This window comes from Cyanistes caeruleus, chromosome 2 (genome assembly GCF_971803275.1).
Source record: "Cyanistes caeruleus chromosome 2, bCyaCae1.hap1.1, whole genome shotgun sequence".
Taxonomy (NCBI): Eukaryota; Metazoa; Chordata; class Aves; order Passeriformes; family Paridae; genus Cyanistes; species Cyanistes caeruleus.
In genome coordinates this window covers 50,304,260-50,322,456 of record NC_141702.1, presented here as the reverse complement: position 1 = coordinate 50,322,456, position 18,197 = coordinate 50,304,260, and the positions used below count along the sequence as shown (strand labels likewise).

Here is an 18,197-nt window from a genome sequence, read left to right as displayed (position 1 = left end):
TTAGTTAAAAAAAAAAAAGTTGTTCCATGATAAATAAAGTTACTGAACATTATTTGTCCTGTATACATGTCCCTTACCCTTCTTGGTAACTTCTGTGTTGCCCTTTGAGTTACCTCTGTCAGAAGAGAGAGAGATGCCTGCTGATTTGCCAACAACCTGCTGCCAAATGGAAAATATAAGTCCAAGTTAGGTTTGCTGTCCTTTCAGTGGCAGTACTAATTTGTGTCTCTAACCAACAATCAGCACCAGCTGCTGGTATTTTTGAAGCTTGAAGAAATATCAGTTTGAGTGTGCTGTCTTGATAAGACTTGTTGGGGCTTGTCTGGCAGTTGAAAAAGGCATGGTATGTAGGAGCTGCTACAAACATTGTTATGGAGTTTTATTGGAAAACTAGGTAAAAAGTCTGATGCTGTTAAATGTTATTAACATGTCCTGCAGTTTCTTTCAGTAAGATGAAATAAATTGCTAGAGATGACACTTGTCTATGAATTAAAAAAAGCTTTACTTGAAATTATTTAGAATGCTGATGAAAATTCAGTCGTACAAAACAATATTTAATAACTGTGTCTGCTTCTAGCTGTGAGCTTTAGTGACTATACTCACTATAGTTTAGTGACCTCAATAGCAAAATATTTGATTGCAGGCAGAAAGTAGAACATAAACCTTGCATTCAGTATCAAAAACTCATTTAAAATGGTTTTATTACTTCTTTGAATGCATGCATTTCCCCACTCAGTGATGTAGTGTTTTGTCTAAATAGCCATAAAAAATATGGGAGTAGATAAGTATCTGTTATTCCTTATCCATTCTACAGCCAGATTCTGTACCTTCCTGTCCTTCCTCCCTCCCTCTCACTTGTAAATTACATATTTCAGTTTACTGTGAATGTTTTTTTGGTGTTTGTCTTTTTGACTGTTCCAGGTTCGCCAAGAAGCTTTGCAGACGCTGTGCTTGGCCCCAGCCTCTGATATCCTGAGCTCTGAGAGTTGGCCTAATCTGCGTAAGCATCTGACGATCTCCCTTGCAGATCCTGATGCAACATTCAGTGTAAGGGAATGTTTTGTATCTAATTATCTGATTTGTATCCAAAGAAAGGACTACCAAAAAGGTATATGAAGTTACACATAAGTAGTCCAGCAGGGTTCAAGACATTTTATTATTATATACACATATTTTCTGAAGTAACGGAAATACAGGATTACAGTAAATTAAAAGTCCTTTGGTTTAAAGGACTGCAAGAGGCTTTCAATAGGATTTTTAGACACCAAAGTACTCATTTGGATTTCTTTTAATGACAGTGAAGACATTTGAATTTCTTTTCTCAAAGATGCACAAAAAAAACATGGACAGAACTGCTTTGTAAAATAGGTCGTGTTAATATTTTCTGCTCAAGTCAGGTTTATGCTCCATGATAATGAGAAAATGATACATAGTAATAATACATAGGCAGTGATGAGGAAGAAATGAGAGCTGCTTAAATGGCTTTTAGATTATTTCTTATGTCAAACTTCTTTGCTTCTTCAAATTTTAAAGTGATTACCAAATAAATAGGAAAGTGGCCCCAGATGCTGCCATATATTTCTCTTTCACCTGAGTTTACAGTTTCTTTTAAAACTGTGATAGTTACAAGTCACTGATTCTTAATGGAAAAGTAATGTTCCTTGGTCTGCTCTGTAACTCAGTGAAGCTTTGCATTGGTGCTGTAGTTCAAGTATTTGAATAAAATTTCCTTTGAACTGGAGATTTCTGTGATCAGAAACTATATTTTTATAAAAACATGCTTAACATCTGTACAGATGTCTAGATAAATAATACACAATATTAAGAATGATGATATATTGATTATTTTGCAGTTACAATACACAGTTAATGACTATTTAATACACTGCTTGCTTTTTTCACCCTTAGGAGAAAATTCTCAGGTTCTATGCAAAAACCTTTTCTTCTTCTCCATTTAATATGACAAAAGAAGTCTATACAAGTTTAGGTATGTGAATTTAATTACATTTCAAACTTCATGGGTCATGTACTTTTTGAAAAGTTAAATTTTATAATTATGACTGTATAAGACAGCCTGTTTTTTCATTGTTGTCATGGAGGCAAAATAGTTTTTTGTTGTTGGGTTTCTCTTTTTCTTCTTTTTTTAGCAAGACACTTGGAATTGTACTTTCTTTCTGGAGAATATTCTCTTCATATTTCAGCTGGTCTGGATGTATCTAACTCAGATGTAAATCGTTTACTTAAAAAGGTAAAAATGAACTTTCTGTACCTTTTTTATCAGTACTGAAACATTATGCATGAATTATTTTTTAATTTTAATAATTACATTTTTAGGTTCGCCTTTTAAATGAGTACCAAAAGGAAGCACCATCTTCCTGGATTCGACATCCAGAAAAGTATGTCACCTTCAAGACCCTGTAACTGTTTCTTAATTTAATAGTTATTGACAGAAAATAAGATGCATGTAATTTTGGCAAAGGCTTGATTATAGGATGCACAGTGGCTGGTCAGTGATAACAAGGGAAATAAAATTAGAAGCCGGGAAAAGTAAAATGGGGAAGTTACATAGGAGTAGTCATATTAAGCTGCTTACTTAGCTTTTGGAGTGTTCTAAGTACTTCTGAACAAAAATAATTGGGATGTAAGTGTAGCAAGTGTAATACTCAGCACTTAAAAGATGTAATAATTTAGGAGAATATAGATACATATTAATTTTATTTGTAGTATTACAAAGAATTAATGCCCATACAAGATCAAGGTAAAGATAATGCTGTTGATATTTATGATTTGTCTGAACAAGGCTTTATGAGAAGTTTGTTCTTGAGCATTACTGGTGGAAGAACTTCAGTGATATTTTTGGTTTGTGCCCATTTTTTCCCATTTGTGTCATAAGGTACATGGAAGAAGTAGTGGAGAGTACCTTGTCACTTCTGTCATTAAAACACAAGCCTAATCATCCTGCCTCTCCAGATTTCTTGAGTCCAATGCACTTCTTGGCTCTGCTAGATATCAAAGCAGTGTGGTTTAAGAAATGGACGGTAAGCAAATAACCTGCAACCCAACAATTCACAACTTGTTCATGTCAGACATTTATTTTGAAAAGTTACAGTTCTGACATCATGGACCTATTGTGTCCTATAACAGCCTATACTGAGAACTGTAATTAAGGAAGTGTAGGGGTTTTTAAGACTTTGATGGTCGCTGCATTTCAGTATTACTATCCACCTCAATTTCTGTTCAGCTACTTGTTTTCATGAAATTTCTGATTATTTTCTATGCTTTATGTCTTCATTTCCTTTGGTAGAATTGACTGACAGCCATCAAAAGATACAAGTATTTTTTTGGAAGAAGTGATGAACATGAAAGGATAGTTATATATATATTACACACTACACACAACTTGCAAACTTCAGTGGACATTAAATATTTTTCCAGCCTACCATATATAAACTTAAAATTTAGGAATTGCTTGGAAATTTCAAAATGCATAGTTCAGCATTTCAGCATAGTTATATGTTTTCTGTTTTAACTGTGTGTTTTACTACACTTTCTTCTAATGATGTAGTTTCTTTTTGTCATAAATGTACTGCAAACAAAAGTCTCAGTTGAGAATAATACTGGCTTACTTGAGCTGGAGTTCAATACACTGAATATGTACTGTATATGGGATGCCTACTAGGACAGAGATAATTTCTACTTTTTAGTTAAAAACTAGAACATTTCTCTGCAGTTGACATTACATCTCCTTTGTCATTCAAGCATGCATATTACAGCAGAAGAGTAGTATTTAGGCTTCTAGAGAAGAAATATAAATCTTTGGTAAGTACTTCTATTAATATACTTTATTGATTATATATTCAATAATAGTCTGTAAATAAAATTTATTGATAGAACACAGGGTAATGGCTTGAAACTGAAAGAGAGTAGATTTAGATTAGATATTAGGAGGAACTTTTTTTCTGTGATATTGGTGAGACATTGGAGAAGATTTCCCAAAGAAGTTGTGGATGCCCCTTCCCCCATGGCATAGTTTGGAACTAGATGATCTTTAAGGCCTCTTTCAGCCCAGGTGATTCGATGAATTACTGAGGCAAATTTACTTGCAATTTAATATTTTTTTTTTATTTTATTTTTGGTTTTGTTTTTTTGTTTTGTTTTTTTGGGTTTTTTTTTTGAGCTGTTTCATATTCTTCACCTAGTTAAGCCTTTTGGATTTAAATTTTTTTTTTCAGTTTTTCTTTGTTTAAATGGATTATTGATAACCACAAAAAAGTGTATATGGCTGGCTCTGAGTAAGGGGAATTTGAATATTTTATTGCAGGTGTTTATTTAGGATTATAATTTATTAATTTGTTATGTTTCATTCATATTTTGGATTACTTAAAAAAAAACATAGAAATGACAAATGGTGCATGATAAACACTAAATACACTGTGCTGAATTTGGATTTTTGATGAAAAGAGGCTAAAAAAATCGCATGGTATTCTTTGAAACATTAAGGGTTCAAAGTCGGCAAGATAAATCAAACTGGGAAAACACATTTAGTAATATAGCTGTTAATCTATCATATATTTTGTATGGGCAGATCTCTTTACAGGGATGGAATTTTCATTGTTTTTAATAAGACCACTGTAGGTATGAGATCCATTCATATAAAAAGGACTTGGCTTTGTTTTATAAAATCTTGTCATACAAATGAAATCAAATGTAAAACATATGGGATTGATAAAAATATAGAAAAGGACACAGACAACTATAAGAGACCTTTATCTTTTCCATCTCCATGACATAGAATAAAGCATGATTCATACAACAGAGTTTATAATAGAAAGTCCATGAGCAGGGTAGTCTAATCTAATTTATAAGCAGAGGGTAAACATCTGATTAAGGTTGGGGTCTTTTTTTTATTGTGTATATCTGTATTTTTACACTTGTGAATAAATCTTGGCAGCTCCAAGCTGGAATAAATCTAACTATTCTTCTTGGATCATAAGAAAATAGAAAAAAATAACTCTATCCCGGCTGAAACCAGGACAATATGTTTTGTTTTTCCTTGCTACAACCATGATTAAAATATTTAAACTTTTATATACCTTGATTACATTATAGTGTTATGACAGTGATACACCACCAAGAGCAGTTGTAGCACTGACAGCACCTAGCAACTAAACCTACAGTTTAATAGGTGTATTCAAGACAAACTTTTTCACATGTGAAAATTTAAAATCTTTCACAGTAATGACAGTAGGGCATTCACAGGTTGCTGTTGACTTCTCAAAACACTTCCATGTTCTCTGTACTCCTTTTCATAGACTGTCTTTATGTGTTAGAGCTGATTGTGTGATAATGTAATAATAATGGTGATATATTTTAATAGCCCTGTCAATTTTGCCTCCTCTTGGTTAATCCATCCAAAGCACTGAAAAATGAAGTCATTGAAGTGAAGTGGATATTCAAGTTCTTGTGTTAAAGGACAGTACTTGGATACAAGAGAGAATGAGTTTATTGTGAAATATCAGGTACTTTATTATTTTGTGCTTTATTCCACAGATTAATGCAGCGGTCCAGCAATGTCTTGATTATTTTGAATTTTGCAAGGCAGCAGTTAATAAAAATTCTGAAGTCAGTGACTTCTCCCAGCAGCGCCGTAGTGAGTATCTTTGCATGTCTCACATTATATGTGCACACATACTCATTATTTAGGCTTTTGAGCATGCTACCTCAAGAGCAAGACATTCTGTCTATTCTATTTCTTCCCCAAATACTGTATGATTATCTTTTAAGAGAAAACTAATAGCAGCAGTTAATTACTTAAGGTGTCTTTATATACAAAATTATCTGCTTATGTTGCAGGAAGTAGCTAGGTACTGTAAATTACATTAGTAAAGTTCTAATTTTTTTGCTTTATTGTTACAGGTGATATGCAGAATTTTTCTTACACTGGACCAGAGTTGCAGTACATCTATTTTGTTCATTCACTGTGCCTCTTAGGAAGATTGTTGATCTATAAGCAAGGCCAGAATATCTTTCCAGTACAATTGAAAAATAAAAAAGGTAGGATGAGAGTTGAGGAGAATAGAACCTGTTGAAAACAACTGTATCCATTCTTGATATTTGTTTATATATTTTCACTGCAATAGTATGGACAATGAAGAACAATACTTTGTTTACCAGTTCTGGGTCTGGAAACTTTCATATAGGTGGTGTCTGTGTATATATCTATAAATGAGCATCTATACACAGTTTTTTATTCTTTGATGGTTGTGGTTGAATGGATTGCTAATGTGTTTTACTTTTAATGTATTAATTTCGTGTTGAAGGACAGTTGGACCAGTGTGTAAGTGATTCAGTTTTTCTAAGTGTGAGTAATAGCTTCTGTCAAACCATTTGATGTAATTGGTTGGAAGAAAGACATGTCCAGGGACCAGAACTGTTTTTCAGGTGTGAAAGAAAAATCAGTATTTCAAGCTAATAGCAAGTTGAAATCAAGTGCTCTGAGCTTAATCTATTAATTAAGATAGAAGTAGAAGAAATGTTCTGTACCTGTGGAATGGAGGTGTTAATAGGGACACAAGATACGAGATAGAAAAGCTCTTGGACAGTCAGAGAGATCTACATGGTGCAGGGTTGTCAAGAAGTTTGTGAGGGAAATTGTAGCATTCCATTGCTTTAACGTCTCTATTAATTCAATGTGAAATTTGAAACATTACTGGATACTAGTTCTGTGACTTGTCTTTTGTCCCTCTGGTTAGAGTATCAAGTCTTGACCCTGTGTGGAGCTGTTGTGAGTAAGAAAGGTCTACTAATAAAGTGCTTTTCTAATTTATGCAATTTATGACCCATCCAGCAGAGATCTAGGGATGGTGGTTGCTTTTAACATTGTCCTTCTCAGCTTCATAGATGGTAACTCTTTCCTCACAAATTGGCCAATCTATTACCATTATTACATTAAACTCAGAGCAATTGTTTCCATCTTGCATTTAGCTACATTAGTTGTTTTTGTTTCAGATCTGAGAGAGTTGTGTGATAGCCTCTCTCTTTTCCAGTTTCACTTAATCTAATAGTAAAGTAATGCTTTTTTTCTACAGTCATGTATATTCAGTATTTTGAAATGCTGTCTTCCATTTGTTGCAGTGAAAGATATTATAAAATTTCAATTGGCTAAATTGAGAGCAAGATCAAGTCTTAAAAGTTGATCGTTAAATACCATAGTAGAGTCCCAAGGACATATATGTCCTTTGTTTTATCACTTATGTTATACATAACTGATTTCCTCTATACAGCAAAGCATTTTTACATATATTCACAAAATCCGTTTTCATTTGGAAAATTAAACTTAGTCTTTAATTTACAAAATACTTTCTCTTTTTTTAATTTTATTTTTCTTAATAGATAGCGTATCGATAACTGATGTGTTGGTATTATTTGTTCAACTTATTTATTACTCTCCAAGTCACCCAAACACAGCTTTGGAAGCAAATACAGGTAAATGTTTTTTTTTTTCCTTATACACTAATATATTTAGTTATAATGAGGCGTATGATAACTTCTTTTGCAATTTTTAATTTGCGTCTGTTACTAGTGTAGTTTTTTCTTACCCCTTCCACTCTTACCATATCTTCCTCCCTCTATGTTGAATCAGCACTTAATAAAATTATTATTAATTCAGAAGCAACTACATAAATCATATAGAAATATTTGTCTAAGTTAAAATATAAATAAATATTTCGTGTGTTCACCAGACAATTATTCTCCAGAAAGTCTTGTTATGGAGATTCTGCAAGTTTTTTGTGATCAAACAGGATGTGCCGCTGAGTGTTTGTATACAGACACAGTGATTGATGCCCTGCTTCATCCTGTTCAAAGTTTGCTGAGTGGCACAGAGGTTTGTAATAATCTTCCAAATGATTTTTACATTGTAGAATATTATACTTTTTCCATATTTTCTGTGTAAAAGGTTTCTTTACTCACGTGCTATCATAGCTTCTGTAATATTTTATACATTAACTATCATAGTATGTATTGAATAGTTTTGTCTGTTACTGTGAATGGTGTGACATGGAAGTCTTGTGAATAGTAGCAAAAATTGTGCTGTAGTGAGACTACTTTCCTTGGGAAAAAACACACTGTTTATTTTTTCTCATTGGTTTTGTCTTTTTTCTGATGCCATTTAGACATTTCTTGGATGAATATTTTCTCTACCTTTATTTGAAAAACAACCTACTATTATTTTTAAATTCAGTTGGCAACTTGTAAGTTAGGTGCTCTCAATAACTAGTGTAAGTAAAATATATAATTCTACATGGAAAGCTACTATTTTCTGGATTGATAAAAGAAAATGTTTTTCTTGGGTTTTTTTTGTTTTTTTTTATTGTAAACATTTCTGTAAGAATTACGAAAATATTGGGAAATTGTGCTCTTTATGATGAAGATTTCTGTGTGATGACGTTTGAATGTAGGCTGGTAACTTACAGTGTTTTAAGACATTAAGAAATCATCAGAAAGGTGGCCTTCAAGAGGTGCATACCTAAGACAGACTTGGAAAAACAACTTTCACAAAAGCATTGAATTTAAAGCTTTCTTTTTTGTTTTTCCTCTTCCAAATAGATGTATATAAACTGTATTGAAACCACTTTGCTTGATGTAGCCGATATTTTGGCAAGGATTGCTGGTTCAGAAGATGGTCTTTCTCTTCTTCTTTATGGAGAAAATGAAAAAAATGCCAAAGACAGGTAAGAGTGCATTAATGCATGGCATTAGTGAGCACTTCATTGAATTACATTGTTCCTATGAGACTTGTTTGCTCATCTTTCATTTGTCTATAACGTGATACATTTTGGTTTTGTTTGAGTAAAATATCTGATTATAAATTAAAGTAGGAAGTGTTTCATAGATGTATAGGGGAGATATTTATGTGTAGGACCAGGTGAAATGATGATGTAACAAAATGCTTATAATAAGAGAGATTTTCATGTTTTTCTTCTTTTTCTAATTATTTTGTAATTAAATGTTTCCCTTTCCGAATATAGTTCCATTATATTCATAATGGATATTCATATTTTCAGACCAAAGGCCTCTCTTCTTCAATTTTATTTGTTATTAGAATAAGTGTTAAAACCAACCAAATTTATTGAAAGAATAGATTTAATGTAGCATTCACATTTCAATACATTTAGTAGAGACAGATCTTGTGTAAGAAGCTGCCATGTGTAACACTGTACCTAATTTAGGATCAGTGTATTCCTATGGATGGAATATAGTTAACTGATGCTAAAACTTTTAACAGCAGTAAAACTGAGATGAGCCTTTGAAAACAGCTAAGATGCAGGTCATGAAAATGTTTGGAGTGTATGTCTTCTAAATGGAGAAATCTCAAAATTGTATTCCCAGCTGGACTCCTATAAAACACAGAGTGTGTAGTTCATAGTCCTGTAGGCTGAGTGGGAAGAATGGATATATTTTTGCATTGAATAGTTGTTTGCCAAAGTGGCATCACTTGTGTGATGACTTTTCTTCTGACTGGCATTGCAAGTTATAATATAGTTTGTCCCTCCATAGTGGATCATAGTCTCTTTCCATAGTTTCTTTTCCCCTAAAAAATGTAAATAAACTTAGTCAGAGGATTTGTTGCAAGGCTTACTACAAAACAAAATTTTAAATGCATTATTTTATTTCTAGTCCTACAGCTGCTCATGTACTTGTTCAGTTTACAAAGAAACTTCTTCATGATGACATTCCTCTTTTATCTGGATCTGAGTTTATGTCAGTTGTTAAAGGAACTTTCATTTTTGTATGCCGTCAAATATACAGAACTTGTGAAGGTCTACAGATGCTAATTCCTTATGGCTTGCATGAATCTATTGCAGAGGCCTGGAGAAAGGTAAATTTTGCTTTTGGATTGGAAAAAATCTTACTGTGAGAGTTTCAGCTTGTGTAATAGTTGTTCTTACAGGTTAATTATTTTTAAGCAGTTAGTACTTGAAACTGTTGTCAAAAAAGTTCTGCTTGCACATTTTCCTTCTGAATGTGAACCTAGCTGAAGTTTAATTTGAGACTTCTATGCCTAAGATTAAATCAGGAACTCTTGATGCATTGGGAGACCTGTCATTCATTGTCCTTGATGGTACAAGTTACTTGGTGTCATGATAACCACTGACAAGCACAGATCTTGCTTTCATTCTTGATTTGAGATATTTTGAAAGAAAATACTCCTAAGATGTGCTCTTACTAATTTTTAGTTGAACTGGTTTGTGTCATATATATATGTCATATATATATGTGGGATATATGGAGAAAAAAAAAAAAAAGCAGATTGCAATTGTTAGTGAGGTAATATTGAAATATTCTCAAGAGACCATAGTGAGAAGTGCCAGGCAGGAGTTTTTGTCTTACCTGAGTACATGGATTTGTTAGGAAGTTTAGACTCTGTACTTCAACTTCAGTTTGATTGCTAGTCCTATGTTTTTTCTACATGACAGAAAGTGCTTGGATCCAACAGTTCTGTGTATTTTGCTTTCTGTTATCACAGAACCACAGAATGGGTAAGATGGGAAGAGACCACAGTGGCTCAACTGGTCCAACCACCCTGCTCAAGCAGCATGATCCTGTAGCGTATAGTACAGGATTGTGTCCAGAGGGTTCTTGTCTATCTGCAGTGGGGGAGACTCCACTATCTCTCTGGGGAATCTGGTCTAGTGCTTATTCACCTGCACAGTAAAGAAGTTTTTTTTATGCTCAGGTGGAACTTTTTGTGCATCAGTTTCTGCCCATTGCCTCTTGCCCTGTTGCTTGACACCACTGACAAGAGCCCGAGTCCCTCCTCTTGACACCCTCCTTTCAGATATTGACAGATACTGATGAGGAACCCTCTCAGTTGTCTCTTCTCAAGACTGAACAAGCCCAGCTCTCTTAGACTTGCTTCATAAATGATGATGCTCCAGTCACCTCATCATTGTCAGTTCTATTTTCATTGTTCTAATAATGCAGTGTGAAAATTACTGTGATTATAAAAAATTACTTAAGATGGAGAATTTACGTCAGGTTCTGCAAGCGCAGTTTTTAAAAAGTTCACAGAGAAACAAATTCCAACATTTGAATCATTAAAATAACATTGGCACAATTTAGGTAAAGATAGCAAACAAATCTTCAACTTTGGCTTCCAGCTTAACTGAAAGCATATTTAAACTGTATGTATTAGAACTCGTAGTGGAAATCCAGAGTCAAGGTGTGTTAACCACTTTACACTGAAAAGTGGGACTGTCTTTTTTACATCTTAGAGAGGGATCAGATCAAGCTGGAACAAAGAATGGACTAAAAGACTAAATTTGTTATTTCTGGAGGTGAGGAAGTGGGAGAGAAAATAAATGCAAGGGAAAAAAGAATGGAACAGCTATTCTTCCTTCTTGTATGCTTCTACTGTATGCTTTTATTATGATGAGGTATTTAAAAAATACAGTCACAATGTAAACTGAGGCAGAAAATACCAGAAGGGTAAAACATGAATAGAATATACTTAAATCACCAGTTTGTGGGTATTTCTCACTGTTTCATATATTAATATTGCTATGATGGCATACATTGTCTTAAAAATAAAATATATTAATATTAAAATCATAATTACATCCTAATAAATTCTGTTTCTCATCAAAGAATGTTGGTTTTGAAACTTATATTCTTTCTTGCATTGACACTTGAGGTTTTTTGTTGAATTAAGGAGCTTAGTTCGCTTGATTCATGCTGTAATTGACGTAACTCAGCAGTGTTCTTTTTGATGCTTTCCTATTGTGTAACTCATCAGTTTTACTCAAAGTGGTCTGTTTTTATTCTATTTAATGTTTATCACAGGCAGACTGTTAAGAGCTTTTGATGGGCATTTCCAGTTATTTTCTCTAAAAATCCACAGCATTTGCACTTTGTACAGACTTCTTTCAACATTAAAGTAGCTTATTATGGTATATAACATGATTTAGACAAATTGTCTTGACATCTACAAGATAAGTAGACTAAATGTGTTGAATAAAAACAAAGTCTACCCTACAAAATGCTATTTCTTCACTTCAGTTTGGTATATATAAACTGAAGTAGAATCAACATATTCTTGACTTCAAGAATCAGCAGGTTATTACAGGAAAGTCAACTCCATCATCTTACTAGTTGTAAAAATATTTTATATCACTTTTCAATTTTAAAACACCTGAAGTTTATAAAATATATTACCATTTATAGAGTAACAAAAACCAGTGGACTGTGGTGGAGTCTTTCCAAGCAGTAGTATCAATTTTTTAATGGTTGGACTGGTAACTTACATCCTTTTCTCTTACATATCTCCCAGAGTTTTAAGACTAATGGAGAAAGAAATTAATTTTCTTCTTTGCAGAATCTGATGGAATTCTGAGACAGAATTTATAGAGATGATAATAACAGGGGAGCAACAGATCCAGTACAATTGATTAGTTTAATAGAATCTTTTGTTGATTTTGTGCATCAGATTTATAAGGCAGTAAATTAATAACTGCTCACTTTTATTTCAATGGTGTAATTTGACTTTTCTTCCATAAACATAATGCAACTTAAATAACTAATTTTAAATATGCTGTCTTTCATGCCAATTATTTTCAAATACAATTTAAATTATCAAATATAAAACTATGTATATAAATTTATGTCTGTAACTTTAATGACATCCATACCAATACAGATACATTTATATAATTTATAAAAAAATAAATAATGGCAGAATTAATTAATTAATAAGTTTGGTATAGTGACTCTAGAGGCTGTTATTTCCATGGACAGAAATGGAGTTAAAGAGTTGTGTTACAATTTTTTTCTTTTTTTCCTTTTCTTCATTTTTTTCTTTTAAATGCCAGTTTTCAATTTGGGAGTCTCCAGTTGGAAAGTAAAGTAAAATAAAAATATTTAAAATGTGCTATCTTTAAAATTGTTCATACCCAAGGAAGAAGTTAAAAATAAGCTTTTCTGGAATAAAAAACAGTGTAGTGGATTAGTGTATTCTGTGCCAAAGACTAGACTGCAACTAATCACTGTGTTTTTTTCCTTTTGTATATAACAAGAGAATAAACAAGATCTGGAGTTTAAAAATGGTGTAAATAAACCTTAAGGGGGTGTTTGTTTATTTTCATTTTACAGGCAAGTTTGCTTTCAGAAAGAGTGCCTACTCCTGTAACTGATGCAGACTCCACTTCATCAATAAGTCAAGAATCAAAAAACAGGTAATTTGGTACTTGACTTATGCACATGAATAAGTGTGAACACACATTGCTGCTTTAACTACAGCTGAGACATCTTGTAACCCCACGTCTTTGTTGTCGCTTGATTCCAGCTGGCAACTAAATGCCATACAGCCATTTGCATCCCAATGGCATGGGGAGGAGAATCAGGAAAATGAATTATTGGTTGAGATACAAACAGTCTAATAATTGAAACAAAATAAAATACAGTAATACTAATAATACTAATACTACTAATTGTAATAATAATATTAATAGTAATGAAAAGAAGAGAGAGAAGTAACACATATGAGAAACAAGTGACATACAAATCAATTGCTCATTACTCTCTGACCAATGCCCAGCTCATCCCTTAACAGTGATTTTTGGCCAACTCCCTGCAGTTTATGTACTATGCATGACTTTCCATGCTATGGGGTATCCCCTTGGCCAGTTTGGCTCAGCTCTCCTAGCTGTGGTCTCTGGTGGTTTCTTGTGTACCTGCTCACTTGCAGAGCATGAGAAGCTGGAAAGTTCATGACTTTGATTAGCAGTACTTGGCAGTAACTAAAATATCTGTGTGTTACCAATATTATTCTCATCCTAAATCCAAAAAAACAGCACTTTACCGGCTGCTTAGAAGAGAATGCACTCTATCCCAGCCAAACCCAGTATTTTTGCCAAAAGGATAGTGGTAGGTAGAGAAAGTATCCTAGCATTGGTCTCACTAGAGCTACAAAATTCTTCCTGACCTTTAATAACATTTTTGGCTTCGAGAGTTAAAATAATAATTTTTACCTATTGTTTTTAATTACTATTTTGTTACTCTTGCAGTTTGTTATGGGAAGAAACTTTGTTAGATGCGTTGTTAAGTTTTTCTACCACACCCAAAGGACTATTTCTGCTTCATAGTACAGGCGCCATGAATGACTGTGTGAACTTTATGTTTAACAGTTTATCAAAAAAAATCCAGGTAAGCATTGCAGAGTCTTTATGGTTTACTTTTTACTGTAAAGTTTGAAGTGCTAGAAAAAAATATTATTTTCTTTTCTTCTAAGTGCAAATTCTTTTAGACAATGTTAGTAGGTCATGTTGAAATCTAAATATGCTAGACAAAGCTCAAAATATAAACAAAAAATCAGATAATGTGCATTTTTAGGACAAAAAAAAGTAATGCCAAAGGCATCCTACTGAATGTGTACAAGAACATTATAATACTAATGGTTTTATTTGCTTATATTGCATGTCTCAACCACAGTATTTTGTGTTTAAATTTTTATAAGATATTTTATAAAGATGTTTGGTTAGGAATCTGACCCTGGTAAGTCTGTAGAGGGTAATATCTATGAACTGTTCAAGTCTAAGCATTAAAGTGGTTTAAATTCTGTAAACAAGGGTAAGAAAGATCAATATTTAAGAGATCATTTGAGAGTTTCATGTCTTCTGAATTACCTACACTGCACTTTTATACTTCTTATCAACAGACAAATGAATATGAAGACTTTGGTAATAGAGTCATTGTTACTCAAATGGCAACAACACCAATGGCTGCAGTAGCTCTGCAGAATTCAGGTAAATTGAAGAATGATGTTATTATGAGTAATTGCATGCTGTAGTCTTGCATTTTGGAAAAAGACAGTGAGAAAGATGTTAGAAAAAGATCATCTGTGTAAAATAATTACACAGTACTAACAAAAACTCCTAAATGTTTGTTAATTTCTTCTTGGTGGAAATTAATTCTCTACAGCTTTCAAGTCATTCATTAATCTTGATGCAGCATTTTAGGTTGTTTTTTTTCCCTCTGATATTATACAAAATTTTTACTTCACTAGTTTGATTTCCAGAAATTTTCTGTATGTGTGTGAAGACATTTGTGCTGTTTAAAAATAGGTTTGCAGGTGCTTCTTATTGATCTGCAGATCAGAATTAATATCTGTTGATGTCTTTAATTTGTATGTACATTTCCATGGTTACTGACTGTCAAAGGGTGAGGAATTGCAAGGGCCTAAATGTCATTCATGCAGTTACATATTAGTGAGATGTAAATGAGATTGTGCTACAAGAAGAATTGTCAATTCAGACAACGTCCCTTCAGAGTGAATTTCAGATAACCCAACTGTTACCATATCATCAACAGTCCAAGTATCCATTATATTAAAACTAGAATTTCATCAATAAAATTAAGATAGTGTCTTAAGTTGCTAAAGTCCATGAGGTACCAAGGTTGCAAATCATCTCTCTGAGTATCTAGAAGTGGCTGGTGTTGACTGAAAGACTGTCAGAAAGGCAGGAAAATTCTGCCACTCAAGGAAACTGATGAGTTTTTTAGTTACTATTTATGCCTCTGGGATTTTTCACAAAGCAGGGAGCAGATCTACCAAGGAGTTACCTATCTGTCCTGTTGTAAGGTTTTCAGCCAAATTACTTCTTATAGCCTTTTTATACCCTTTGGTGTCAGAGACAAATTATATACCAAAAATATTCAGCATTGATTTTCAGCCCTTACATTTGAAGATTTCAGAGTTAGATAACTCTTTCCTCTTCTATTTAAATATTTAACTTTTTAAATTTTAACAATTTAAATTCAGCTAGTAGTGCTTCTCTTAAAGTTGGGGGATTTCTTGTCCTTTTTTGCTGTGGTATGTTTTAATTTATTAATGAGTTATAGTGAATCTGTATTTTAGAACCACAGAGACAATACTAGCTAATCTTTAATCCATTGCAGTTAACTTTTTAAAGAAGGTCAGAAGCTCATTTACATAGAAGATATATAAATACAATTCTACTCTAGTGTAATGATCTTTGGAAACCATTGCTGCAGATTGTAGATAGAACAAAAGCAGACTGCTCTAGAAAGGTCGTTTTGACTAAAGGATTGAGAATAGAAGGGATAGTAACCCTAAGGCAATCTGTGTTGTGAAATTTCAGCCTTCAGCATAGAGAATTTTGTCAATCTTTGTTAGAATTGTGGTGTAAAATATTTCTATTATGAACCTCATGATTAGAAAAAACATTTGTTTCAGGCTTTATAAAGGCACTTGTAACTGAATTATGGGCTCTTTTGGAGTGTGGAAAAGATGATTTGAGAATAACTCAACCAAGATCTACTCCAGTTGATCCTATTGACCAAAGTTGTCAGAAGGTGAGAAATTATTTAATCTTATGCTTTTGTATGGAAAGAAGCAGTGCTGTGGTTCAGATAGAATGATACATACCTTTCTGTAAATTTTTATTACAAACTAAGCCTGCTTCTTGGCACATGTGTCAAAATTGGTATAATACACTAGTTAAATGATGGCTGATAAAGGATTCTTGTGTTGCATGGCAGTTCACAATGCCAAGGATTAACTATTAGATAATGAATAACAATCATGACAAAACTAAGTCTTAAATGCTAGCTATCAGTTTATGTCCAGATTACCATATTAAAATCAGGAAGAGTGGTGCATTTAGAGTATTTTTTGTCTCTAGATTTTAGAATTATGTGGTAATGAAATACTGTAATTTTCAAAATTGCTTGTCTATCTAATTTGATACATAATAGATATTTCAGACACTACTGCCCTTTTAGATTACATGGATGCCTACCAGGGTATGCAGTCTTATTTAGGGCAGGTCTCTATGTTAAGTTCAGCTTATGAAGCGTAAGAACAAAGGTAATGTAAATGACAAATAATTGCTAACACTTACTTGGTTGCCCTTAACTGATTAATATTCCCTGCTTTCTCTCCTTTTTTTCTTTCTCTAGTCTTTTTTGTTTCTGGTAAATGTGCTCACTTATCCAGCAGTTTTTGAACTCCTGAGTAAACGAGATATAGCAAATAAACCTATGTACTCATTCCGTGAAATACCCACAGATATAATTGTAAGTATTTTGAAAGAAAAATACTTCTGTGAAGAAATTTTTTTCCTGAGAAAATGTTATTGTTATAAAAGAATAAATTTTTTTCTTATTGAAAGATTTTGAATTTTTCTGCATTTTGTATTATATGCAGCATGAGGGCAGTATATGCACATAACACTTCATATTAACTTAAATTTTCATTTTGAAATCTTAAAGGTAATAAAAATTTTGATGCCTGATTTAAAGATCATCTTTCATCACTTGTGTTAGAATTGTGTTTTCCCACAGAAAAAATGTAACATAAATAGACATGTTTGTAGGTGCATACAGGTACATACAGGAAAATGTTGGAAAATATGTATATACTTGTATTTTTTACAGCATTGCTCTATCACATTATCTGTGGATTTAAAAAGAATAAAGGAAAAAAACCAAAACAAAACAAAATGAAAACACAAAAGCCACATACCTCAGGCTATTTTTTTTTAAAGGACACGATTCACACTAAGGAAAAAATCATCAATTGGAAAGCTACTGGTTAAGCATACTTCAGGAAAAAAGCTTCACCATTTCTGTATTTAGTATTATTTTGTATTCAATCATTCTACTCCAGTCAGTTACAGCTTTTTCTCATCTACAAAGCACAGACAAGTAATTTGTGACCTTGTGTGGCAGTTAAAATCAGGTTTTTTTTCTAATGAGTTAGCATTTCAAATTGCTGTTACGTTGAAGTGTTTGTTTTGCACAGGCTCTGGATTGGTGATATTTTAAGTTGTTGAGACAGAGTTTGTCATAATAGTGTATGTTATATTTGGAAGGGATTTTTGAGTTCTTTTTTGCAATATTGTTTTGCTGATTTTGGGAAGAAATTGCATGATAAATTTAATTTTTCCAATCTACTCAGTGCTAGTGTGTTTACTGAAAGATAGCTTTGTTCAGTTATCAAGGTTTTAAGGAACTGGGAGTGAGGAAGATAGATCTATGCTGAGAATGAGAAATATTTGAGAGCATTCAAATTGTGGTAGATCTCAAGAATGATTTTTGTAACTTTTGAAAGCCAGTGTTATTTTAGCTTTTGAAGTGCTTGAGTATTTTTATGAAATTTTCTAGGTTTCTAGAAATGC

The 18,197-nt window shown here is 32.8% G+C and overlaps 1 protein-coding gene across 15 annotated transcripts in view; it reads left to right on the top strand.

Moving 5' to 3' along the window:
• The window catches only part of TBC1D32 (TBC1 domain family member 32), a 73,477-nt gene that overhangs the window by 8,368 nt on the left and 46,912 nt on the right, over positions 1 to 18,197 (top strand). For all 15 annotated transcript variants that reach the window (XR_015283150.1, XR_015283151.1, XR_015283152.1 and 12 more), the window contains 17 exons: positions 922 to 1,047; positions 1,909 to 1,987; positions 2,148 to 2,248; positions 2,335 to 2,396; positions 2,894 to 3,038; positions 3,760 to 3,819; positions 5,551 to 5,650; positions 5,917 to 6,054; positions 7,393 to 7,485; positions 7,743 to 7,885; positions 8,608 to 8,732; positions 9,679 to 9,880; positions 13,150 to 13,232; positions 14,064 to 14,202; positions 14,714 to 14,801; positions 16,253 to 16,371; positions 16,978 to 17,094. Coding sequence is in view for 11 of the 15 variants with exons in the window: in XM_086876899.1 (XP_086733025.1) it covers positions 922 to 1,047; positions 1,909 to 1,987; positions 2,148 to 2,248; positions 2,335 to 2,396; positions 2,894 to 3,038; positions 3,760 to 3,819; positions 5,551 to 5,650; positions 5,917 to 6,054; positions 7,393 to 7,485; positions 7,743 to 7,885; positions 8,608 to 8,732; positions 9,679 to 9,880; positions 13,150 to 13,232; positions 14,064 to 14,202; positions 14,714 to 14,801; positions 16,253 to 16,371; positions 16,978 to 17,094 (1,920 nt within the window). In the remaining 4 variants the exon portion in view is untranslated. The remainder of the gene's footprint in view (positions 1 to 921; positions 1,048 to 1,908; positions 1,988 to 2,147; positions 2,249 to 2,334; positions 2,397 to 2,893; positions 3,039 to 3,759; positions 3,820 to 5,550; positions 5,651 to 5,916; positions 6,055 to 7,392; positions 7,486 to 7,742; positions 7,886 to 8,607; positions 8,733 to 9,678; positions 9,881 to 13,149; positions 13,233 to 14,063; positions 14,203 to 14,713; positions 14,802 to 16,252; positions 16,372 to 16,977; positions 17,095 to 18,197) is intronic.